Below are 20803 nucleotides of genomic sequence, written 5' to 3'. Positions count from 1 at the left end.
TTTTATCAAACACTATAATTCCAATTTTTTTCAGATTTTTCCGTAAGGTTCGCCACCGTCACAAATTCAAAAAACTGTTTTTTATGGTGTTTTTGGGGATTTGAACATGTTTCTCCCATTTTTAAATTTTCTAAAGGACTCAGTTACTTTAATTTACATATAACCTATTAAATAAACATTGATTTTATCTATTTTGAAGCCTATAAAATAGGGAAAATCAGCAAAACCCCCCTAAAAAACACTTTTTTGGATTTTTGAAGGTGGAGAACCTTACGGAAAAATCTTAAAAAATTATAAATATAGTACTTGATAAAATACACAAGATTAAAAAAAAAAATAGACCTGCAGCCATACCCAAAAAGTTATATGTACTTACGCTTTTTTCCAAAATAAAAATTAAAAAACTTTTTTGAGGTTATGTACACTCAACCTAGGGATTTATAAAAATAGACGTGCGTTGTAAAAAAGTCTTGACTATGAGTGTCCTATTGATTGGAACCACCCTAAAAAAATAAAAACGAAAAATGAAGTTTTTGATGAAAGGGGGAAAGGGGGAAGGGGTGGTGGGTTAAAATTACGCTGAGTCTTATTCTTTAATCACATAGAACTTAAAAAAATGAAAAAAAAATAATTCTGGGATTGAGGAAGGGTACCTTTTAATTTATTTATCACGTCCATAAGTGGAAAGTTTGATGCGCCACTGTCGACGCATGTGCCACTAAAAAGTGATGCACAGTGTTCATATGTTTTCTTTTAGGTTCTACTAATTAAGTTATAGGGTCTTATTGTGCCTAAAATGATTAGCAAATTTAATATGTAATAATGTTTAAAACTATTATGTACCTAAATAAAATAAAGTATAGCATTTCTATAAAGCTATCTGTATAAAGATATTTTTAACTAGAATAGATAATGATGCATCCTATGGTTATCATTAATTTAATTTCTAGTTAATAAATAAAACTTACACATATTCCATATATTTTTTAATTCCGTGAAGAAGCTTTGGCTGAATTCATCAAGTTCAAGAGAAAAAGTTATTTCTGAGCAGCAGTTATTGTCATGTTTGGATATGTTCGTACCCGAAACACTAGGAGTGTTGGTATCAGTTGGATATCCAGTGTTCAGTTTTCTATCATTTCCTCTAACATTACGGAAGTTAGAACCTCTACCCCTACCTCTTACTCTCCCTGGCTGGTAAGACATTGTTGTACCTTAAAAGATTATTAGAACATCAAAACAATGTTTTTTTCTAAAAACCAAAATTATTCATTGTGGAGTCAAATCCGGAAAACCACAAAAATCATAATATACAGGGTGTCCCCGAAAATAGTGCGTTCTTTAAGGTATGGATATAATACACAATTTAGAACAAAAAATTCCTATAACATTTTTTTCCAAAGTTAACCGTTCTCAAGAAAAAAATTACATTGTTCTCCATATAAGTGAATTTTTATTTTCACAAATTTCAATGGCAACGTAGCCTAGAAGAACTTGCTGTGACTGTGGAAATTTAACCTAATAACCCCTTGTTTATTTACTATTACGGTGTGATTTTTGGGGTTGTTGACATCATAGGTACACTTCGCGTAAAAAAACTGGTACAACTCTTATAACCGAAAATCGCGTTTTTCAAGTTGTGTAAGTTGATCTTGTCAAATGTGTCATTCTAATTTCTAAGGCAACGTTGCCAGTCATCTCAATTAAGTACCCATACATTGATTCGTGTTTTATTATAATTCATGAAATAATTCAATTCAAAAATAATGACAGTTAATAAATCTAGACATAACTTTATATTATTATGTTTATATTAAAATCGAGAAGCGTGACTGGTTTCTCGTAAATTGTACTGTAAATACAAAACTCTATTGAGTTATGGGACACTAGAATAAACAGGCGGGAAAAGTAAAAAAATCGATTTGAAATTAATACAATATGAATAACTTTTACAATGAACAAGTGTGGAATTTAAATACATATATGTATTACAATTCGAAACTGCTGAAATATTAATATTTTGTCATAGCTCCATCATTATTAATCACATCTTGTAATCTTATTGGCACTGAGAAATAAATTTAGTTATAAATTTTCATCTTCGTCCAAGCTTTCCCAGGTTTCTTCAATGATGGTCAATTGGTAGTGATAAAAATAATACCTATCGAAAACCTTTATACATTTTTAAACGTCATTTTTTTGTATTCAGATTTAGTGCAATTCGGTTATATGTTATGGCAACAACGAAGTAATTCACGAATTATTGTATCCAGTCTGAACACAGGTTTACATTGGGAAAAAAAAGTGTACCAGTTTTTTATGACGGGAAGTGTACCTACCTGCAAAATAATGGATATGGGTTTGGTTGATATTTACATTATTTTACCTACCAGATGCAACTGACCTACAAACCTACTTTTTTAATCTATATTTTGAGTTGAGCGTTGTTGCCAGACTTCAATTTGCATATCAAAATGTATTTTCGTTTTTTGGTCAAAAGGATGAATTTAGAAAAAATGTTAAACACTTTTTTGCTCTACATTGTGCCTTCTACCTATACCTTTAAGGAACGCACTATTTTCGGGGACACCCTGTATATTGCCTATTCTACAAAGTATAAAAAGTATCTTTTACTGAGCGTTTTTAATGTAGCAATATTAGGACTTCTCGAGCGTAAGTAATATTAGGACTTCTAAGAAAACAATCCTGGTAAAAGTATGGCATGTTAAATGTTAATATAACATACTTATAGTCCAGAAAGCCACTGCGCATCCGCTAGGAAAAATATCTAATTCGGATTTTTTGCACAATCTTACTCAAAAAGGACTCCTTTTAACAAATTTGCATGTTGCCAGGACCAAAAGGTGGTCAAAAATTTTTTAAACGTTTTTTTTTTGTTTTTTTCCTAAAATTATTTTTTTTGCACGGAAAAAAGTTTTTTTAGGTTTTTTGGATCATTCCAAACAGAAAAGGTCTTTAGTGACTTTTCTCTAAAAATGATAGTTTTTGACATATAAGCGATTAAAAATTGAAAAATTGCGAAATCGGTCATTTTTAACCCTCAAAAACTATGTGAAAAACTGAAAATTTAAATGTTGCCAAAGTAGGTAGACAGTCTTTAAACATCGATTGATGAAATCCCGAAGAGTTTTTTGCAATACAGTATTCAAAACTCCTTTGTTTTTTAATTGCTAATCAAGCGTGCGCGACACTATTTTCCACCGACAGTATGGTGCAAATGAAAGGAATAAATTCGTTATTTCGTTAACCGGCGACTTTAAGGAAAAATCCCGAAACAGGTCGATTTTTATTTTTAAGTTATGATATTGTGGCATATATGGTATACTAGTGACGTCATCCATCTGGGCGTGATGACGTAATCTAAGATTTTTTAAATGAGAATAGTGGTCGTGTGCTAGCTCATTTGACAGGTTCTTCGATTTTCTATTCAGTAATATAAACATTTATATAATTATTTATACAGGGTGTCCTTCTACTTCTTTTTTTGTCAAATAATTTAATTTAATAAAAATTTTTTGGACACCCTGTATAAATAATTATGTAAATGTTTACATTATTGAATAGAGAATTGAAGACCCTTTCAAATGAGCTAGCACACGACCCCTATTCTCATTTAAAAAAATCTTCGATTACGTCATCACGCCCAGACGGATGACGTCAGCAGTATACCATATATGCCACAATATCATAACTTAAAAATAAAAATCGACCTGTTTCGGGTTTTTCCTTGAAGTTGCCGGTTTACGAAATAACGAATTTATTCCTTTCATTTGCACCATACTGTATACACATGCAACGGTGTCGCGCACGCGTGATTAGAAATTAAAAAACAAAGGAGTTTTGAATACTGTATTGCAAAAAACTTTTCGAGATTTTATCAATCGATGTTGAAAGAATATCTACCTACCTTGGCAACATTCAAATTTTAAGTTTTTCACATAGTTTTTTAAGGTTAAAAATGGCCGATTTCGCAATTTTTCAATTTTTAATCGCTTATATGTCAAAAACTATCAACTTTAGAGAAAAGTCACTAAAGACCTTTTCTGTTTGGAATGATCCAAAAAACCTAAAAAAACTTTGTTCCGTGCAAAAAAAATAATTTTAAGAAAAAAACAAAAAAAAAACGTTTAAAAAATTTTTGACCATCTTTTGGTCCTGGCAACATGCAAATTTGTTAAAAGGAGTCCTTTTTGAGTAAGATTGTGCAAAAAATCCGAATTAGAATATTTTTCCTAGCGGATGCGCAGTGGCTTTCTGGACTATTAACATAAATATAATTTCAAAGAGTGAAATCATTTGTATAACTCACATACTGGAAACCAGATTCTAACATATATAAGTTTGTGAGGATTTATTGTATAGCATAAACTTATAAGGATCAGCTTATTGAGTATTTAGGGTAAATGATAAGCCGAGATGATACTTGTATGAAAGATACAGAAATGAAAATAACAAGGGGCAAACAAGCCATGAAAGCACTCCATTGAGTGATATGGAAAGCACATTTAAACCAAGGAAAACAAAAAAAGGATTTTTCAGAGCATAGTGCTGAATATTCTTCTATATGAAGCGGAAGTATGGCCAATGACAACAACAATTAGAAATAAAATATGAACAGCTGAATTAGAATTTATGAGAAAATCTCTACAAATCACCAGAGATGATAGACTAAGCATAGAGGAGATATGGAAAAGAATGGGAGTAGAATGTTCAATTACAAAAAGCAATTCCTCCTTTGATATTAAACCCTCCACCAAAGACTATACACGCATACAAGGTAACAAAAAATCCTGTATAGATAATATTTTAACAAATCTAGACATATTTGATTCTGTTGTATTCAATCCTCATACATCTGATCATACTGCTCAAAGGTAAAATTTGAATTAAATAAAATTGACTCAAATATAACAAAAAAACGAATATTTAGCAAGGAGAATAAAGATTTTTTTAAACTTATGTTGAGTAATGTTGACTGGGTATCTGTTATTGAGACATTAGAAGTAGATGATCAGTGGGATACTTTCATGAATATAGTTCAGAAAATTTTTATAAACTGTTTTCCATTTAAAGAGATAAATACAACAAATAAAAAAAATCTCAACAGTGCTTGCAAAATGATGATATTAAAAATTATAAATCTAGGCATTATGTTTTGTTTACACTATCTAGTAATATGGATGGATATAAAAATATTTACAGGGCAAAAAAACCTAAGTATAATGCTTTACTCACTCAATATCGAAAAAATTGTTATAAAGAACGAATTGAAAATAGTGAAAATAAAACTAAAATGGCTTAGCAGTTATAGCTGTTAAGTTATAGAAATAATAACTTAAAAAACACGCATAGCTCTGATTATGATGAAATATCAACCAGCTTAATTAAATTTGTTTCATCAGAGATTTGTCTTCCTCTATCTTTTATAGTCAACGCTTCTTTCAGGCAAGGTAAATTTCCTCAAAGTAAAAAACTGGCAATTGTCAAGCTACTACATAAATAAGGTGATGTTACTAAGATGGAGAACTATAGACCAATAAGCCTTCTTCCATCATTCTCAAAAATATTCGAAAAAGCAATATATTCCAGACTACAAAACTCTTTTACTACAAACAACTTATTTAGTAGTTCGCAGCACGGTTTTCTTGCATGGAGGTTAGTTGAGACAGCTACCTATGATTTTATATCAAAAATTTTAGAAAAACTAGAGTCAAAAATGAAAACACTATTAGGTGCTTTTTTAGACCTTTCTAAGGCTTTTGATAGCCTAGGCCTAGATCATGCTCTCCTATGGCAAAAATTATATTGTTATGGAATACAGGGACCAGCATTGAAATGGATAAAATCATTTCTTACAGATAGATCACAAAAAGTATGCTTGGAGAAACAGGGATAAGGTTTACTTTGAACCGATAAACTTAAAATTAGGTATATCACAAGGGAGCGTTTTGGGGCCTTTTCTCTTTTTGGTCTATATAAATGACCTGCCAAATGCGGTGATTAGTGGTTCCTCAAAAATTGTAAACTTTGCTGATGAGTCAAACGTGCTATTTTGGGAAGAAACATTAGAAACACTCCTCACAGTGGCAGAACAAACTCTGGACAAGGCTGAACAGTGGTTCAGTCGAAATAGGCTGGTGCTTAATACTGATAAGTCAGTATTTGTTTACTTTAGAACCAGCCAATCACCAGATACAGTCAATCTTCTACCACAAGTCCTTTGTATGCATGTGTTAAATTTTACAATAGTCTGCCATCTGACAGTCAACGGGAAACAAGCTATAAAGCTTTTAAAAGAACGGTTTTTCAACACCTGGTTAACATTGAGCCCTATACTGTGGTGGAGTACCTGGCCTATCAGCCTTGATCAGCATATATGTAATTTGTATTGTTTGTTTATTTTAGTGTATTGTTAATATATTTTTTAATATGTGATTATTAGTAATATTTTTTAATATGTGATTATTAGTAATGTGACGTTATTTGCTCAATTATGTTAAAAGTTTATGCAAATAAAAATTTACTCTACTCTACTCTACAAAAAAGTTGGAAAACAGAGACCTGCAATGGTACAGTAGTGTACAAACAATGCCAGAGCACAGGTGGCAGAAAAGAGTACTGGACTGGGACCTGTCGTGAAGAAGACAGGGATGAAGACCTGCTATGATATGACCTGCTATGATAGATAGAGAGCACAGAGTTGGCGACTGGGAGAATATAATTCTGTGGAGGCCGAAAACGGCTAACTCATAATGGGAAAAAGCCGAAGAAGAAGAAGGATCATTCTATTAAAATGAACATGTAATTTAAAAACTGTTGAAATATTTAATTTCTTCTAATAAAATCGAATTCTAATAAAAAATTCCAGATTGAAAAGATTCAGATGAGTTTCCTAGATCCAAATTAATCTATTTACGGTAAAACTAGATTGGTAAAACTAGACCCAAACCCAGACATCCAAAGTGAAAGTTATCCTCCAACACCAAATTGTTCTATATGGTCCACATAATGTTCAGAAAAAAGTCACACCATTTTGAGCGTCGGGTTTGGGGGGAGAGAGGAGAGAAATCGGTAAATTCGTAGTGTTTTACGTTTTTCGTCAATATTTCTAAAACTATGCAGTTTAGCATGAACAACCTTCTATACAATAATATTCTACATTAAATTTGAAATAAAAAATGCCCTATGCATAATCCTTCTAAAATGAATGGTTCCAAAGTTACGGAAATAGTATATTATAATTGGTCCAAAAAAAGGCCTAACCCAGACATCCAAAGCAAAAGTTTTCCTCCAACACAAAATTGTTCTATATGGTCCACATATTGTTCAGTAAAAAGTTACACCAATTTGAGCGTCCGGTTTGGGGGGGGGGAGATGGGGGAGAAGTCGGTAAATTAGTACTTGTTTTACGTTTTTCGTCAATATTTCTAAAACTATGTTTTAGCGTAAATTATGTTCTATATAGTCCAGGGCATCTGTTTTGAGATGGACGTTGAGAGGTGACTCAAATATTTTTGCAGAAATTGCTTGAAAATAAATCAAATATTAATATTTGAGTTATCCTCCCTCTCAAAAAGGTCCGGAACATTGTTTAAATAATCAAAATGGCAAAAAATGAAGGAAAAATTCGATTTTATTCTTCGTTTTTTGATTATAACTTTAAAAGTATTCATTTCCGAGAAAAGTTGTACTAACATAAACGTTGCGTAACTAAATTTCCTATAATATAGAATTGGTTAAAAATTTAAAAAATAGTCACCCTATTGCAAAATAGCAATAATTGCGAAAAAAACATACAAAATCAAGTATCGGCATTTTACGTTTTTCAACCATTTATGCTACACTTAGGACCTTGATATTTCACCCAGAAAAACTTTATGATACAGTAAAACAATACTGTAAATTTCATTAAGATCGGTTCAATAGATTTTGCAAAATAAATTTCGTAATCCAGCTTTCGCAAAAAAAATTCATTTTTTCAAAATGTTACAGGACCGAAAATAAAGCAGATAGCAAGTTGAAATTTTTTTTGCTTATAAAAGTGTACTGTACCTTTCATTTGCAATTTGCAAAATTAAAATCGATTAATTACCACGGCGTCAGGAAATTTTTTAAATAAACATTAATTTTTGGCAGTGGCGGCCCGTGAGGTAGTGCCATAGAGCCATGGCACTACCTTGCTAACTATGCAGAAACATATTTTTTATCTTAAAAACATTTTAATGCCTGTTTATTTTTTTTGTGAATATTTCTCTTTATTTTTATAAATTATATCAAATCTGGCAACTGTGTAGCGCAATGCAAATCTACCGACTCTGGCCACCCACAGCTGACCGGATAAAGGATGAAAATCATAAAAATCCCAGTGCCGAACGGCATAGTGGCTCGTGAGAAAAGAGAAAGATTGTATGAGCATCCTGTGTAAGTGACAGAGAGAGAGCGGTATTGCACTTTTAACATACGTTTAAATTGGAGTCTCCGTGCCAGGCTCAAAATCTCGAAAAGGAAGTTAGTGGATCTTAAGATACAATGTTTTAGATCTACATATTTCTAGTTTCTTTACGCGTTCGCTTGCCGCTATTGTGTTTATTGTCTACTACTGTATTGTATATTTGTGTTTATACTCTACTATATTTTTTAATTTGTAATTATTAGTTAGTGCGTTGTGATCGTGGGTGTCGTAGGTATAAAAATAATATTTTGATTATTTTCTACGTTTAATTTATTTATTGACAATGAATCAAATTAGTATATTAAAAAACTCTTTTGGTGGTTTTTCGTTAGAAAAAAAACTACAAATTAAAGAACTCGGTCGGCCTTTACCCGATTTAAAAATTGAAAAACAAAGTGGAAATGGACAAAAACTTCGCTGTCGTAAGTTTAATAAAATTATTTATGATAAAAATAGCTGGTTGTGTGGTTGCGAACAAACTAATAAACTCTTCTGTTTTGTATGCGTTTTGTTTGGAGGTGACGAGACAAACAAAGGCACCGATGATCTTGTACATATATGGGAGAAATTGAAATCCCATGAAAAATCTAAAGTGCACATGAATAACGTTTTTAGCTTTTCAATGCTTGGTAAGTTAAATATAAAAACCCAATTAAATTCAGCTTATCGTGATACTCTAATTAAACATAATGAACAGGTAGATAAGAATCGATATGTCTTGAATCAAATCATAAATTGTATAAGGTTTTGTGGAGCTTTTGAGTTAGCTCTAAGAGGTCACGACGAAACGAAAAATTCAGACAACAGAGGCATATTTAAGGAGCTGGTCAATTTTAGCGCTGAATTAGACAACGACTTAAAGGTTCACATTCAAAGTTCCAAATCTTTTAAAGGTACATCAAAAACAACACAAAATGAACTACTGGAGTGCATGTTAGATGTTTACCACGAGGAAATTAAGAAAGAAATTGAAAATTCTCCTTATGTTGCAGTGATTGCCGATGAAACCACTGACGTTGCTGGTGAATTTCAATTAGTTATAGTCTTTCGATATTTGTGTAAAGGACGACCAGTTGAGAGATTTTGGAGATTTTACGTGCCGGGCGGACATGATGCTAAGTCAATCGCTGAATGTATTTTAAATGTTTTAAATCCATTGTTAAAACACACTCCAAACAAATTAATCGCTCAAAGTTATGATGGCGCATCTGTTATGAGTGGTGGCTTAAATGGTGTGCAAAAAATTATTAAGGAGACATATCCTCTTGCAAATTACGTCCACTGCTATGCACACCAAATGAATTTAATTATGACAAGTGCATGTTCCATCAATAAGCAGGCTAGGATATTTTTTTCTAATTTATCTGGTTTGTGCTCATTCTTTTCAACGTCCCCTCAAAGAGCAAAAATTTTGGATGAGGTGGTTAATCGCAGGTTGCCAAAATCTTCCCAAACACGTTGGAATTTTCAATCACGAAGTGTTCATACTGTTCATGAAAATAGAAAAGACCTCATTGCAGTTATGGACATTATACAAAGTACTTCACGTGATTTGTCTTCCATTAATCAAGCAAATGGTTACAAATTAAAGCTCCAGGATAAAGATTTTGTATTTTGGCTATTTATTTTTAATAAAATTATGCCTCACGTAGAAATTATTTTTCATCAATTGCAAAAAGTATGCACTGATTCTGTCAAAGTGAAAAAAGATTTGGAGAATTTTGCAGCAGCAATTCAAGGTATAAGGGAGCAAATGGACGTCATTATGGATAGTATTCAAGAAGAAATAAACACGTCACAGAGACAAACCGATAATGATGAACCAATAAAAAAAAAAGGCGCGAATTGAAGAGGACAGGCCCAGCAGAAAACGGGAAGCCTTAGAGATATGCGATGCAGTTTTGTTGCAAATAAAAACAAGGTTTACCTTCTCCGGACATTTAGTTGCTTCTCATTTATTTATGTCAGAGAAGTTTTCTGCTTATAAGGATAAGTTCCCCGAATCATTTCTTAATGAAACATGCACACAATTTTTATTTTTAAACAAAACTCGACTTAAAACTGAATTACAAGTATTGTATCAGCGAGACGAATTAAGTACTACCTCTGGGGCTGTTCCGTTATCTGTTTTACTAAATGATGAAGGTTTAAAATGTACATTTGAAGAAACCGTTAAACTTTTAAGTATATTAATAACCATTCCCATGTCAACATCTGAAGCAGAACGTTGTTTTTCAATGCTAAAACGAATTAAGACATTCCTCAGAAATACCATGAAGGAAGAACGACTAAGTGCTTTAGGTATGCTGTCTACAGAAAGACATTTTGTAAATGGCATTGACAATTTTAATAATAAAGTCATTGAAAACTTTGCCTCCAAAAAAGAAAGAAGGATGGACTTCACATATCGTAAACTTTAAAAGTGATATTAAATAACTTTGTGCGTGTGTGTAAATAATAGAATAGTGTTATTTTTATAATTTTCTAAATAGGCTCTAGAGACCATATCGTAACAACAAACTTCAAGTACATCAGCAGTGGTAGGAAGAATGAAACATTGACAGCATAGGATTAAAGGACGTGGTGGTCGGATGAGTGTGAGAGACGGAAGCTGATGCGTGATGACGAGCGACTGAGAATCGGGCAAAAGAAGGACATCGGGGAGAAGTCATGCCCTAACGGGCGATTCCACCCTGATGCCCTAGTATGAGAGGGGTGGGGTTTAGCTGGTCCCGGCCACATCGGAGTTACGGAGGGCAGGGAGGTCCGATTTAGGGCCAAACTGGTCGACGTGACACTGATGAGGTTTCAGCTCAGGAACCCAGCACTGTTGGAAATGTTTACCTCCGACGTCTGTTTGCAGATTCCCCACCTAGTGATGAAAAAAACAAAAAAAAAAGTACATCAGCAGTAAATACTGGTGGTAAGTTGAATTTATTTTATTGCTAATTACTTAATTTACGGAACTGTTTTGATAAATTTTGGTAAATTTTTTGGCATCCCAAAAATAGTAAATATATAGATATAAGATAAAAATATCTGCGCCTATTTTTTTTTTTATTTATATTTTATATTCTTTTTGACCATATCGTAAAACCGCCACAAAAAATTTAGGCAGCTGCCCGGATTCTGGCACTACCTTCCTAAAGTTATACGAGCCGCCACTGATTTTTGGTGCTACGCGCAGGACAGCGGTGTTCGATTCACACAAGTTGATTTCCACCAAAATTTCTTCCAATCTTTATCTAATATATTATTTTCTTACTCTATATTTTGTTGTATTTTAATATTTTAATTCCGCAAAAAATCAAACTAATTTTATTATTGTTTGTGAAATATTGTTTAAACAATTGCATATATTTAAAAATAATAAACTTTTATTCTCTAAGTTAAAATATATGAACAAAGAAAGTTTTTGCTAATAAAAGTGTTATTTCAAAGGATAGAGTATGTGTTTTTATTTTGCAATAAACAAATTTATTTATTTACATCGAAATGTAATAAAAATTAAAATGTATCAATCATTATCAAAGGTCATTGGAATGACCAATCAGAGCAAACTATCCGCTGTCCTGCGCGTAGCACCAATAATTAATGTTTATTTAAAAAAAATCCTCACGCCGTGGTGTTAATCAATTTTAATTCTGCAAAATTGCAAATGAAAGGTACAGTACATTTCTATAAGCAAAAAAAATTAAACTTGCTATCTGCTTTATTTTCAGTCCTGTAAATTTTGAAAAAATTAATTTTTTTTGCGAAAGCTGGATTGCGCAATTTATTTTGCAAAATCTAGTAAACCGATCTTAATGAAATTTACCGTATTATTTTACTGTATCATAAAGTTTTTCTGGGTGAAACATGAAGGTCCTAAGTGTAGCATAAATGGTTTAAAAACGTAAAATGCGAATACTTGTTTTTGTATGGTTTTTTCGCAATCATTGCTATTTTGTAACAAGGGTGACTATTTTTTAAATTTTTAACCAATTCTATATTGTAGAAAATTTATATACGCAACTTTTCTGCCAGTACAACTTTTCTCGGAAATGAATACTTTTAAAGTTATAATCACTAAACGAAGAAAAAAATCGAATTTTTCCTTAATTTTTTGACATTTTGATTATTTAAACAATGTTCCGGACCTTTTTGAGAGGGAGGATAACTCAAATATTATTATTTGATTTATTTTCAAGCAATTTCTGTAAAAAAATTTGAGTCACCTCTCAACGTCCAAATGTACTAATATTTTTACAGATGCGTCCTGGTCTAATACACAAATTTTCTACATCAAATTTAAAACAAAAAAGGTCCAATACATAATTGTTATAAAATCAACGGTTCCAGAGTTACGGCAGGGTGAAAAGTGGAGGTTTTCGATACTTTTTATATTTTTTGGGCAATTTATAATCTTATTACTGATGAAACAAATTTTTTTGTCAATAAAATTGGCTATTTCAGTGGCCGGTTGTATGTTAGTGATAAGCCCTTGAAGAAACGTCAACCTCACCACCCAAAATCATCATCAATTGTCCAAATAATATAAAAATTATCGAAAACCTCCACTTTTCACCCTCCGTAACTCTGGAACCGTTGATTTTATGACAATTATGTATAGGGCCTTTTTTGTTTTAAATTTTATGTAGAACATTTTAACATTTTTGTATAGAACATTGTTTACGCTAAAGCATAGTTTTGGAACTATTGACGAAAAACGTAAAAAAACTACTAATTTACCGACTTCTCCCCCACCTCACCACAAACCCGACGCTCAAAATTATGTAACTTTCTACTGAACAATATGTGGACCATATAGAACAATTTGATGTTGGAGGAAAACTTTTACTTTGGATGTCTGGGTTAGGCGTTTTTTTTGGACCAATTACACTATACTACCTCCGTAACTTTGGAACCGTTCATTTTAGAAGGATTATGCATAGGACTTTTTTTATTTCAAATTTAATATATAACATTTTTGTATGCAAGGTTGTTTATGCTAAACCGCATAGTTTTAGAAATATTGACGAAAAACGTAAAAAACTATGAATTTACTAATTTCTTCCCCCTCTCCCCCCAAACCCGACGCTCAAAATGGTGTGACTTTTTTCTGGACATTATGTGGACCTTATAGAACAAGATGGTGTTGGAGAATAACTTTCACTTTGGATGTGTATAATCCCTAGGGCTCAGTGGAGGCTGTTCTTCGGATAAGGGAAACACCAATAGCGATAAAAGAATTTATTTATAGAACCGACACTAGGGTATTTTACCCCGGGAGAACTCTGAATACTGACTTGTTACTGGTACGCGTTTAGTTGAAGACTCTATGATGCTACATATTGACTGAAGTTAAAGGCACCTCTGGCCTGGTTGAAATGATTCTTGAGAATGATTCTAAATTGTATTATTTCTTGTTGGCAACATGAATTGGGTCATGGGCCACACGACAACAAAGTTAATTAGCCAGCTAATTTAATGTTCATTGCCAAAATATAGTTTATAAATTACGACAAATGAATAAATGAAATATCCCGCACATGGTTGAATATGATAACAAATTGGTTAATATGATGTACGGGGTGATAAAAATATAATGTTCAATATCGGATATGAATAATGAATGTTTGATATTGGACAGGATGTCTGGGTTATGCCATTATTTGGATAAATTTTATTATTGGGACCGTGCAAGTTCGGAAAAGCGACACCTGGTTTCTATGCTCTGCACTTTTGTTTGCACTTTTAATTATATTGGCCAATCATATGGTCCTGGTTACTGGATAATTGTCAAGGGCATAGTCCAAAAAAAAATAATAAGAAAAAAATAAGATTTAGGTTATGTTATTAAAACGTAAATAATTGTATCTCTCTTCTGTCGTTTCCCCATTACTGAGGATCGTGATTTCTTCCAATATTCCTAACAATGTTTCTCCATTGGTCTCTATCTTCAGCTGCTCTAAGAGCTTCGCAGAATGAGTTTCCAGCTGAATGCTTTATTTGGTCAGACCATCTAGTTGGTGATCGTCCTCTTGATCTTCTCCCCGGAACGTTTCCAGAAACAATTAATCTCTCCAAACTGTCGTCACCTTTGCGAACCGCGTGACCAAAGAATTGCAGAATTCGTTGCAGACAAATTGTGGACAGCCTTTTTTTAATATTGAGTTGGTTTAGAATGGAAACGTTTGTCCTATGAGCTGTCCAAGGTAAGCGCAGCATTCTTCTCCAGCACCACATCTCAAAGGCATCAATTCTTTGGCGCTCGCATGCGCGAAGAGTCCAAGTCTCTGCTCCGTATAGAAATATTGAGAATACAAGGGCATTCACCAGTCTCATCTTGATATTTTGAGAGATAGATCTGTCTTTCCAAACTTTAGTATGGTAAAAAATTAAACAAAATAATTGTATGTAGTAAATAAAATTAGTTATTAAAATGCAGTACTGCAAGCAAAATACAGTTAATTAAATTTACCTTTATATAATAATTGCATATTATATCAATATTGTGGAGCAATCTATGATTTTTCTTCTTAAATGACAATAGGTATGAAATGTACGTCAATTTGACAATTTCAATTGACAATATGAATTATTTAAGAAAGTTGCAATATTTCTCCGCTATTCGCGCACGGTCGTTTCGCGTATCCCTTCCAAGTACTTGCACACCGGGAATACTATTAGGTTTAGTTGCAAGTAATAATCACTTTTTTTCTTCTGAAACTCATGTTTAAGTGGCCCCTAGACTGTCAATATTATTGTCAATATACTGCACAATAATAATTGATATTGACCTTCATTGACTGATATTGATACAATATATTGACCTTCTTTAGATCACATTGAATGATTGCACAAATAGTGCATAGCCAATATTGCGCAAAATTGGTTCAGTTGTGGAAATACAGCACTTGTGAATTTTAAATCTTCAAAAGTATGTCCAGTAGCTAATTGATATATGCTAACTTGGTGAAATAGACATCTCTCATCACATTCTGTCAAATGTGTGATATCCACCTGTGTTTATTTTTCTTCTTCCTTTTTGAAGTTACAACTAATGCAATAGGCATACAACTCACTGTCTTTTTATCCCCCATGTTGATAGCATAAAATCCAGCTGTGCAATAATATTGCATTGTATGGGTAGGCCTACTAATATTATTGCACAATATATTGATGTTAATATTGACTGTCTAGGGGACGCTTTGGGTTTTATTTTTCTCATATATGACATATACTTGATGTTTAGTTTATAGATTAATCATATAAAATGCAGTATATCATTTATGTACATGTACAGGGTTATTCACTATATTTTGACCCCCCTGTAAACTGCTTTATTTACAGAATTAGAAAAAAATGTGAAATACAAAAGTTATTCAATTTTTAAATTATGATTTTTTGACATATATATATATCGTACTAGTGACGTCATCCATTTGGGAGTGATGACGTAATTGACTATTTTTGTAAATGGGAATAGGGGTCGAGTGCTAGCTCATTTGAAAGGTTATTCAATTCCCTATTCAGTAATATAAACATTTTTTTTAACATCTCATTTATTTACAATCTGTAATAATGATTACAATAAGTAAATGGTTTAACAATTAAAAGAGACTTGCAGGAGACTGTCCAGTGACAATAACCTATGAAATCATAATTTTAGTACTTAACAAAATTATTTGTGACTAATAAATAAAACCCTATAAATAAAACTCTAATAAATAAAATATTTTTGAAAATTTAAAATCTAAAATCTTGTTCGTAGATCGCTTGGAGTGTGGCGCTTTAGTCGTCTGTTTACCTGGTGTCTCATTAGGTTCTTCGCTAGCCTGTTGGGGTGGTTTTGTAGTCGGATGTCGTATTTTTGGGCGTAACTGGCAATTTCTTCTTTGACAGTCTTCATTTGTAGATCACGATTGATGTGTTCATTGGGCATGTACCACAGTGCATTTGTGATAATGCGCAAGGTATGGTATTATAATATCACCCTGTACAAAAGATGTTTAAAACTCATTCAAAGTCATTAATCCATGTAGTATCTGTTCTTGTATCAATAACCGCAAGTAACATTGAATTGTCATGTTTTGTTATTATTTAAATGTGTATATAAACATTAACTCGGTCGAGAAAGGGTATTATGATTATCGATGTAGTTGGAAGGTATTCACGTATAGGATAGGTCAAGTTAATATTGTAAACAACTTATGTAGTGAATCATCGGCTTCGAATTAAATATAATGTTATCGGAAAACCTGAGTTTTAATTAATTGGGACCAGAAGGCAGTAACATCACACTATTTAATACATGGCTGATCCTGCAGACTAGAGGAGGTCTTCTGAAAGGAGCAGAGATGGCGGCAACAGCTTGGAAATGGAGACGGCGAAAATGGACCAGGAACCGAGGATCCAATACTGCCCGTATTGTGAGACGGTCAACCCAGTGAGCGACAGTGCAAAGACAAAGTGGAAATAAAATGTAAGTAAGAATGTCTATCTTTATTAAAAATGCTTCCTTCGTTTTTATATACATATTTTATTATTAAGCATTGAATATTTATCTTCGCTGATTTTTGAATAATTTATGAAGTATCGATTTTTTTTTAAGAATATCTATGAATTTTGAAACATGAAGTGATCTTTGAATTGACTATTTTTATCAAAGTTTATTATATATGCTATTCTTGAATTTTTATTGAATTTTGAATTGTTATTAAATTTATTTGAAAAATCTCTATCCGATTTCGATTTTTAGTACGGTTATTTTTAAATATTGTATGGAATATCGAATTTTTTCCAAAAAAAATTCTATCGAATTTTGAGATTTGCACTGATTTTGAATATTTTTATCTAACTTTTGCATAGGCTATTTTTGAATTTTGAATTGAATTTGTATCGAAGATGTATACTATTATTAAATTTTTATTAGCCAGTTGTTTTATTATTGATATTTATTGAGTAAATGTAGTAAATTTGTATCGATTTTGTGTTAAATTTTGTATGATATGAACCTGAATTAATATTTTTTGAGTGATAAATGATATTTTTTTAATGAATAATGATTAGTGATGACATACGTTGATATAAGAGCTTTAAGACAAACATTGCTATAAGCAAGAGATATATTTTTAACGAACCGACCTGAAGAGTCGAGATAAGGAATCTGGAGAACTATATAGATAAGAAGAAGAACTAACAATATTATAAGCTAAATATTATGAAGCAACTTGAGACAATAAGAAACCCACGGCTCTTGTCAAATTAGGAAGGTACTAAGTGATTTATAGAAGCTTGAACGCTTATTAGAGACCCCCTCTGTGTTTTGAAGGGTACCTATTTTATTCATGATTATTCGTGAATAAACAACGGCCTCAAAGCAAGGGATTGAGGTTGTGATATTTTTAGAAGAATTTGAACCGCATAAAATACCTATTTCGTGTTTTGAGTTAACTATACCACCTTAATGGTGCGTACAGATCAGGGCGAAAATTCGGGTTAATATTGGCGGAGAACTAAGACATCCGAGTGAAACCTCTTTTATTAAGGTAAAACGAAGGTATCGGAGCTAGTATATGAAGTGATGATTATGATGTTATATGAAATGATATATGAGATATATGATATATGATTGTTATATGAAATATGTATATGAAGATGAATTATGTACACTGTAGAAGTGCTATTATATGAAGAAAAATGAATTATATGAGTTGTAGTACCAGACAAGAAGAAGAAGAGGAAAATATGTGGGAAAAATGAAAGAAGAAACATAAAATTTTCAGAAATGTCAAAATAAACAAGCAGAATTAAGAATAATATCAAATAAGTAGCTAATCATTAAATAATTATGTCTAAGAATTAAAGTTATAAATTTTGTTTTCTCTAAAGTAACGTAAATTATAAATAACTTATTTTTAAATGTAGATAATGAATTCAGGTTAAATTTTCGCAGAAAATGGAAGTGTTTGAATTAAGGATAGACAATATCTTACAATAGTGTTAGTAGATAGTAAGCAAAGGGACACAAAAAGTGAAGTTCTTAGAGAGATTAAATCTTTATTATAGGTACAAGAGAGTTATTAGAAGTTTTTTAGAGAAATATTAGAGGTTTTTAGAGAGATTACATTTTTATTATAGGTACAATATTTTAAAGTTAGTAAGGCGTATAGAAATAAATCAAAATAAGACTGAAATAATAAGATGAAATAGTAAAGTAACGTTAAATTCTTTTTTTATATACCATTTAATAGAGGTTTATGTAATATTTAGCTTAGCTTAGGAAGTATTAAATTCGAGATTTTATTACAATTAGATTAGTTACGGCTTATAGGCACTAAAAGACTATTTAAAAGTAAGGATCAATTTCATTCACTGTGGACACTGTTTTGATGAAGTGAATTAGTGAACGAAAAAAAAGGACGAAAAGACACGACGTGAAAGTACGTGAACTAGTAATAGGTTATAAAATACCAGTTTAGTATAGGGAAAATATGAACTTTTGTGTAAAATAGGAAAAAGAATATACATGTTTACGGAAAATTGATTGATCTGAAACGTACCATGTTACAGTTAGTTAGGATAGTTAGGAAATTTAATTTTTGAAAATAGTATTAGGTAACCATAAACATTTTTGTAAAAGGGAAAGAGGAGCATCACATTTTAAAAATATGTAATTTTAACAAAACGGGGAGGTATGGTATTATAATATCACCCTGTACAAAAGATGTTTAAAACTCATTCAAAGTCATTAATCCATGTAGTATCTGTTCTTGTATCAATAACCGCAAGTAACATTGAATTGTCATGTTTTGTTATTATTTAAATGTGTATATAAACATTAACTCGGTCGAGAAAGGGTATTATGATTATCGATGTAGTTGGAAGGTATTCACGTATAGGATAGGTCAAGTTAATATTGTAAACAACTTATGTAGTGAATCATCGGCTTCGAATTAAATATAATGTTATCGGAAAACCTGAGTTTTAATTAATTGGGACCAGAAGGCAGTAACATCACACTATTTAATACAAAGGTTTTCGATTGGAATCTCTCCAGGATCTCGACACAGATCCCCACAGTTGGATACCATAACTCCATATTGGCTTAATCACTGCCTTGTATACTAAAATTTTATTGTACAAACTCAGTTGTGACCTTTTTCCTATCAGCCAGTACATTTTATTGAGTTTCAGACCCAACTGTTTTCTTTTCGTGAATATGTGTTTCTTCCACGTTAATCTGCGGTCCAAGTGCATACCTAGGTATTTTACATCATTCTTTTGTTGTAGTACTTGATTATTTAATGAGAGGGTTGGGCAAGTATCTTTTCGATTAGTGAATGTTTTATGTACTGACTTGCTTTCGTTTACTTTAATTCGCCATGTTTGTAACCAGATATTTATTCTGTCGAGATTTGTCTGGAGCAGTTGCGAGGCGATGTACGGGTTTGAGTGAGCTGCAATGATTGCTGTGTCATCTGCATACATATGTGGCTGTGATGATGTTTTGGCTTGTAGGAAGATCTGCTGTGTAGAGTAGGTAGAGAACTGGTCCAAGGACACTACCCTGAGGTACTCCAGCTTTGATTGGATATAAGTTAGTGCACTGATCTTTAACTTTTACAAGGAAATGGCGGTCGGAGAGATAGGACTTGAGGATTAGAAAGTAGTTGAGAGGAAGGACTTTTCTTATTTTGTATAGCAGGCCAGTGTGCCAGACTTTATCAAAAGCCTGCGAGACATCCAAAAAGGCTGCAGAGCAGTATTGCTTCTCTTCTAAGGCTTTGTTTATGGAATTGCAGACTCGATTAATTTGCTCAGTGGTAGCATGTTGTTGTCTAAATCCAAACTGGTGGTTGGGTATTAGCTGCTTTTCCATGAGGATTGGCTGTAATCTGTCTAGTAAGAGTTTTTCAAAAACCTTTGACATCACTGAAAGTAGACTGATAGGTCTATAGGACTTAACTTCTTCTACAGGCTTGCCTGGTTTGGGTATTAAGATGATTTGTGCCACTTTCCACAAAAGGGGATAGTAACCAGTTCTTAAGATTGCGTTAAAAATCTGTGTCAAATATTGCACTCCTTTCTTGGGAAGTTCTTGTAAAATTCTTGCAGTGATTAAGTCGAACCCTGGGGACTTTTTCGGATTCATATCTGTTTGGATTTTGTTGAAAACTTGTTTGGCTGTGAATTTCTCCAACGGTGCTTCTAGTTGGTATGGATATTCTAAATACAATTGAATATTATCTTCTGCATCAGAGTTGTTGTTTTGGGCATGTGGTTGGAACACTTCCTCCAGGTATTTGGCAAAGACTGTGGCTTTTTAGTTGTTACTTTTAGCCC

At 32.3% G+C, this 20803-nt stretch overlaps 1 protein-coding gene across 1 annotated transcript in view; it reads right to left on the bottom strand.

Annotated features, from left to right (window-relative positions):
* The window catches only part of LOC114330518 (exonuclease mut-7 homolog), a 112134-nt gene that overhangs the window by 88864 nt on the left and 2467 nt on the right, over positions 1–20803 (bottom strand). The window contains exon 2 of the mRNA XM_028279864.2: positions 969–1214. Within this exon, the coding sequence (XP_028135665.1) occupies positions 969–1206 (238 nt within the window). The 5' untranslated portion in view covers positions 1207–1214. The remainder of the gene's footprint in view (positions 1–968; positions 1215–20803) is intronic.

The sequence above is a fragment of the Diabrotica virgifera genome, chromosome 3 (assembly GCF_917563875.1).
Source record: "Diabrotica virgifera virgifera chromosome 3, PGI_DIABVI_V3a".
Classification (NCBI taxonomy): Eukaryota; Metazoa; Arthropoda; class Insecta; order Coleoptera; family Chrysomelidae; genus Diabrotica; species Diabrotica virgifera.
This window is presented reverse-complemented; position numbering and strand designations above follow the sequence as displayed.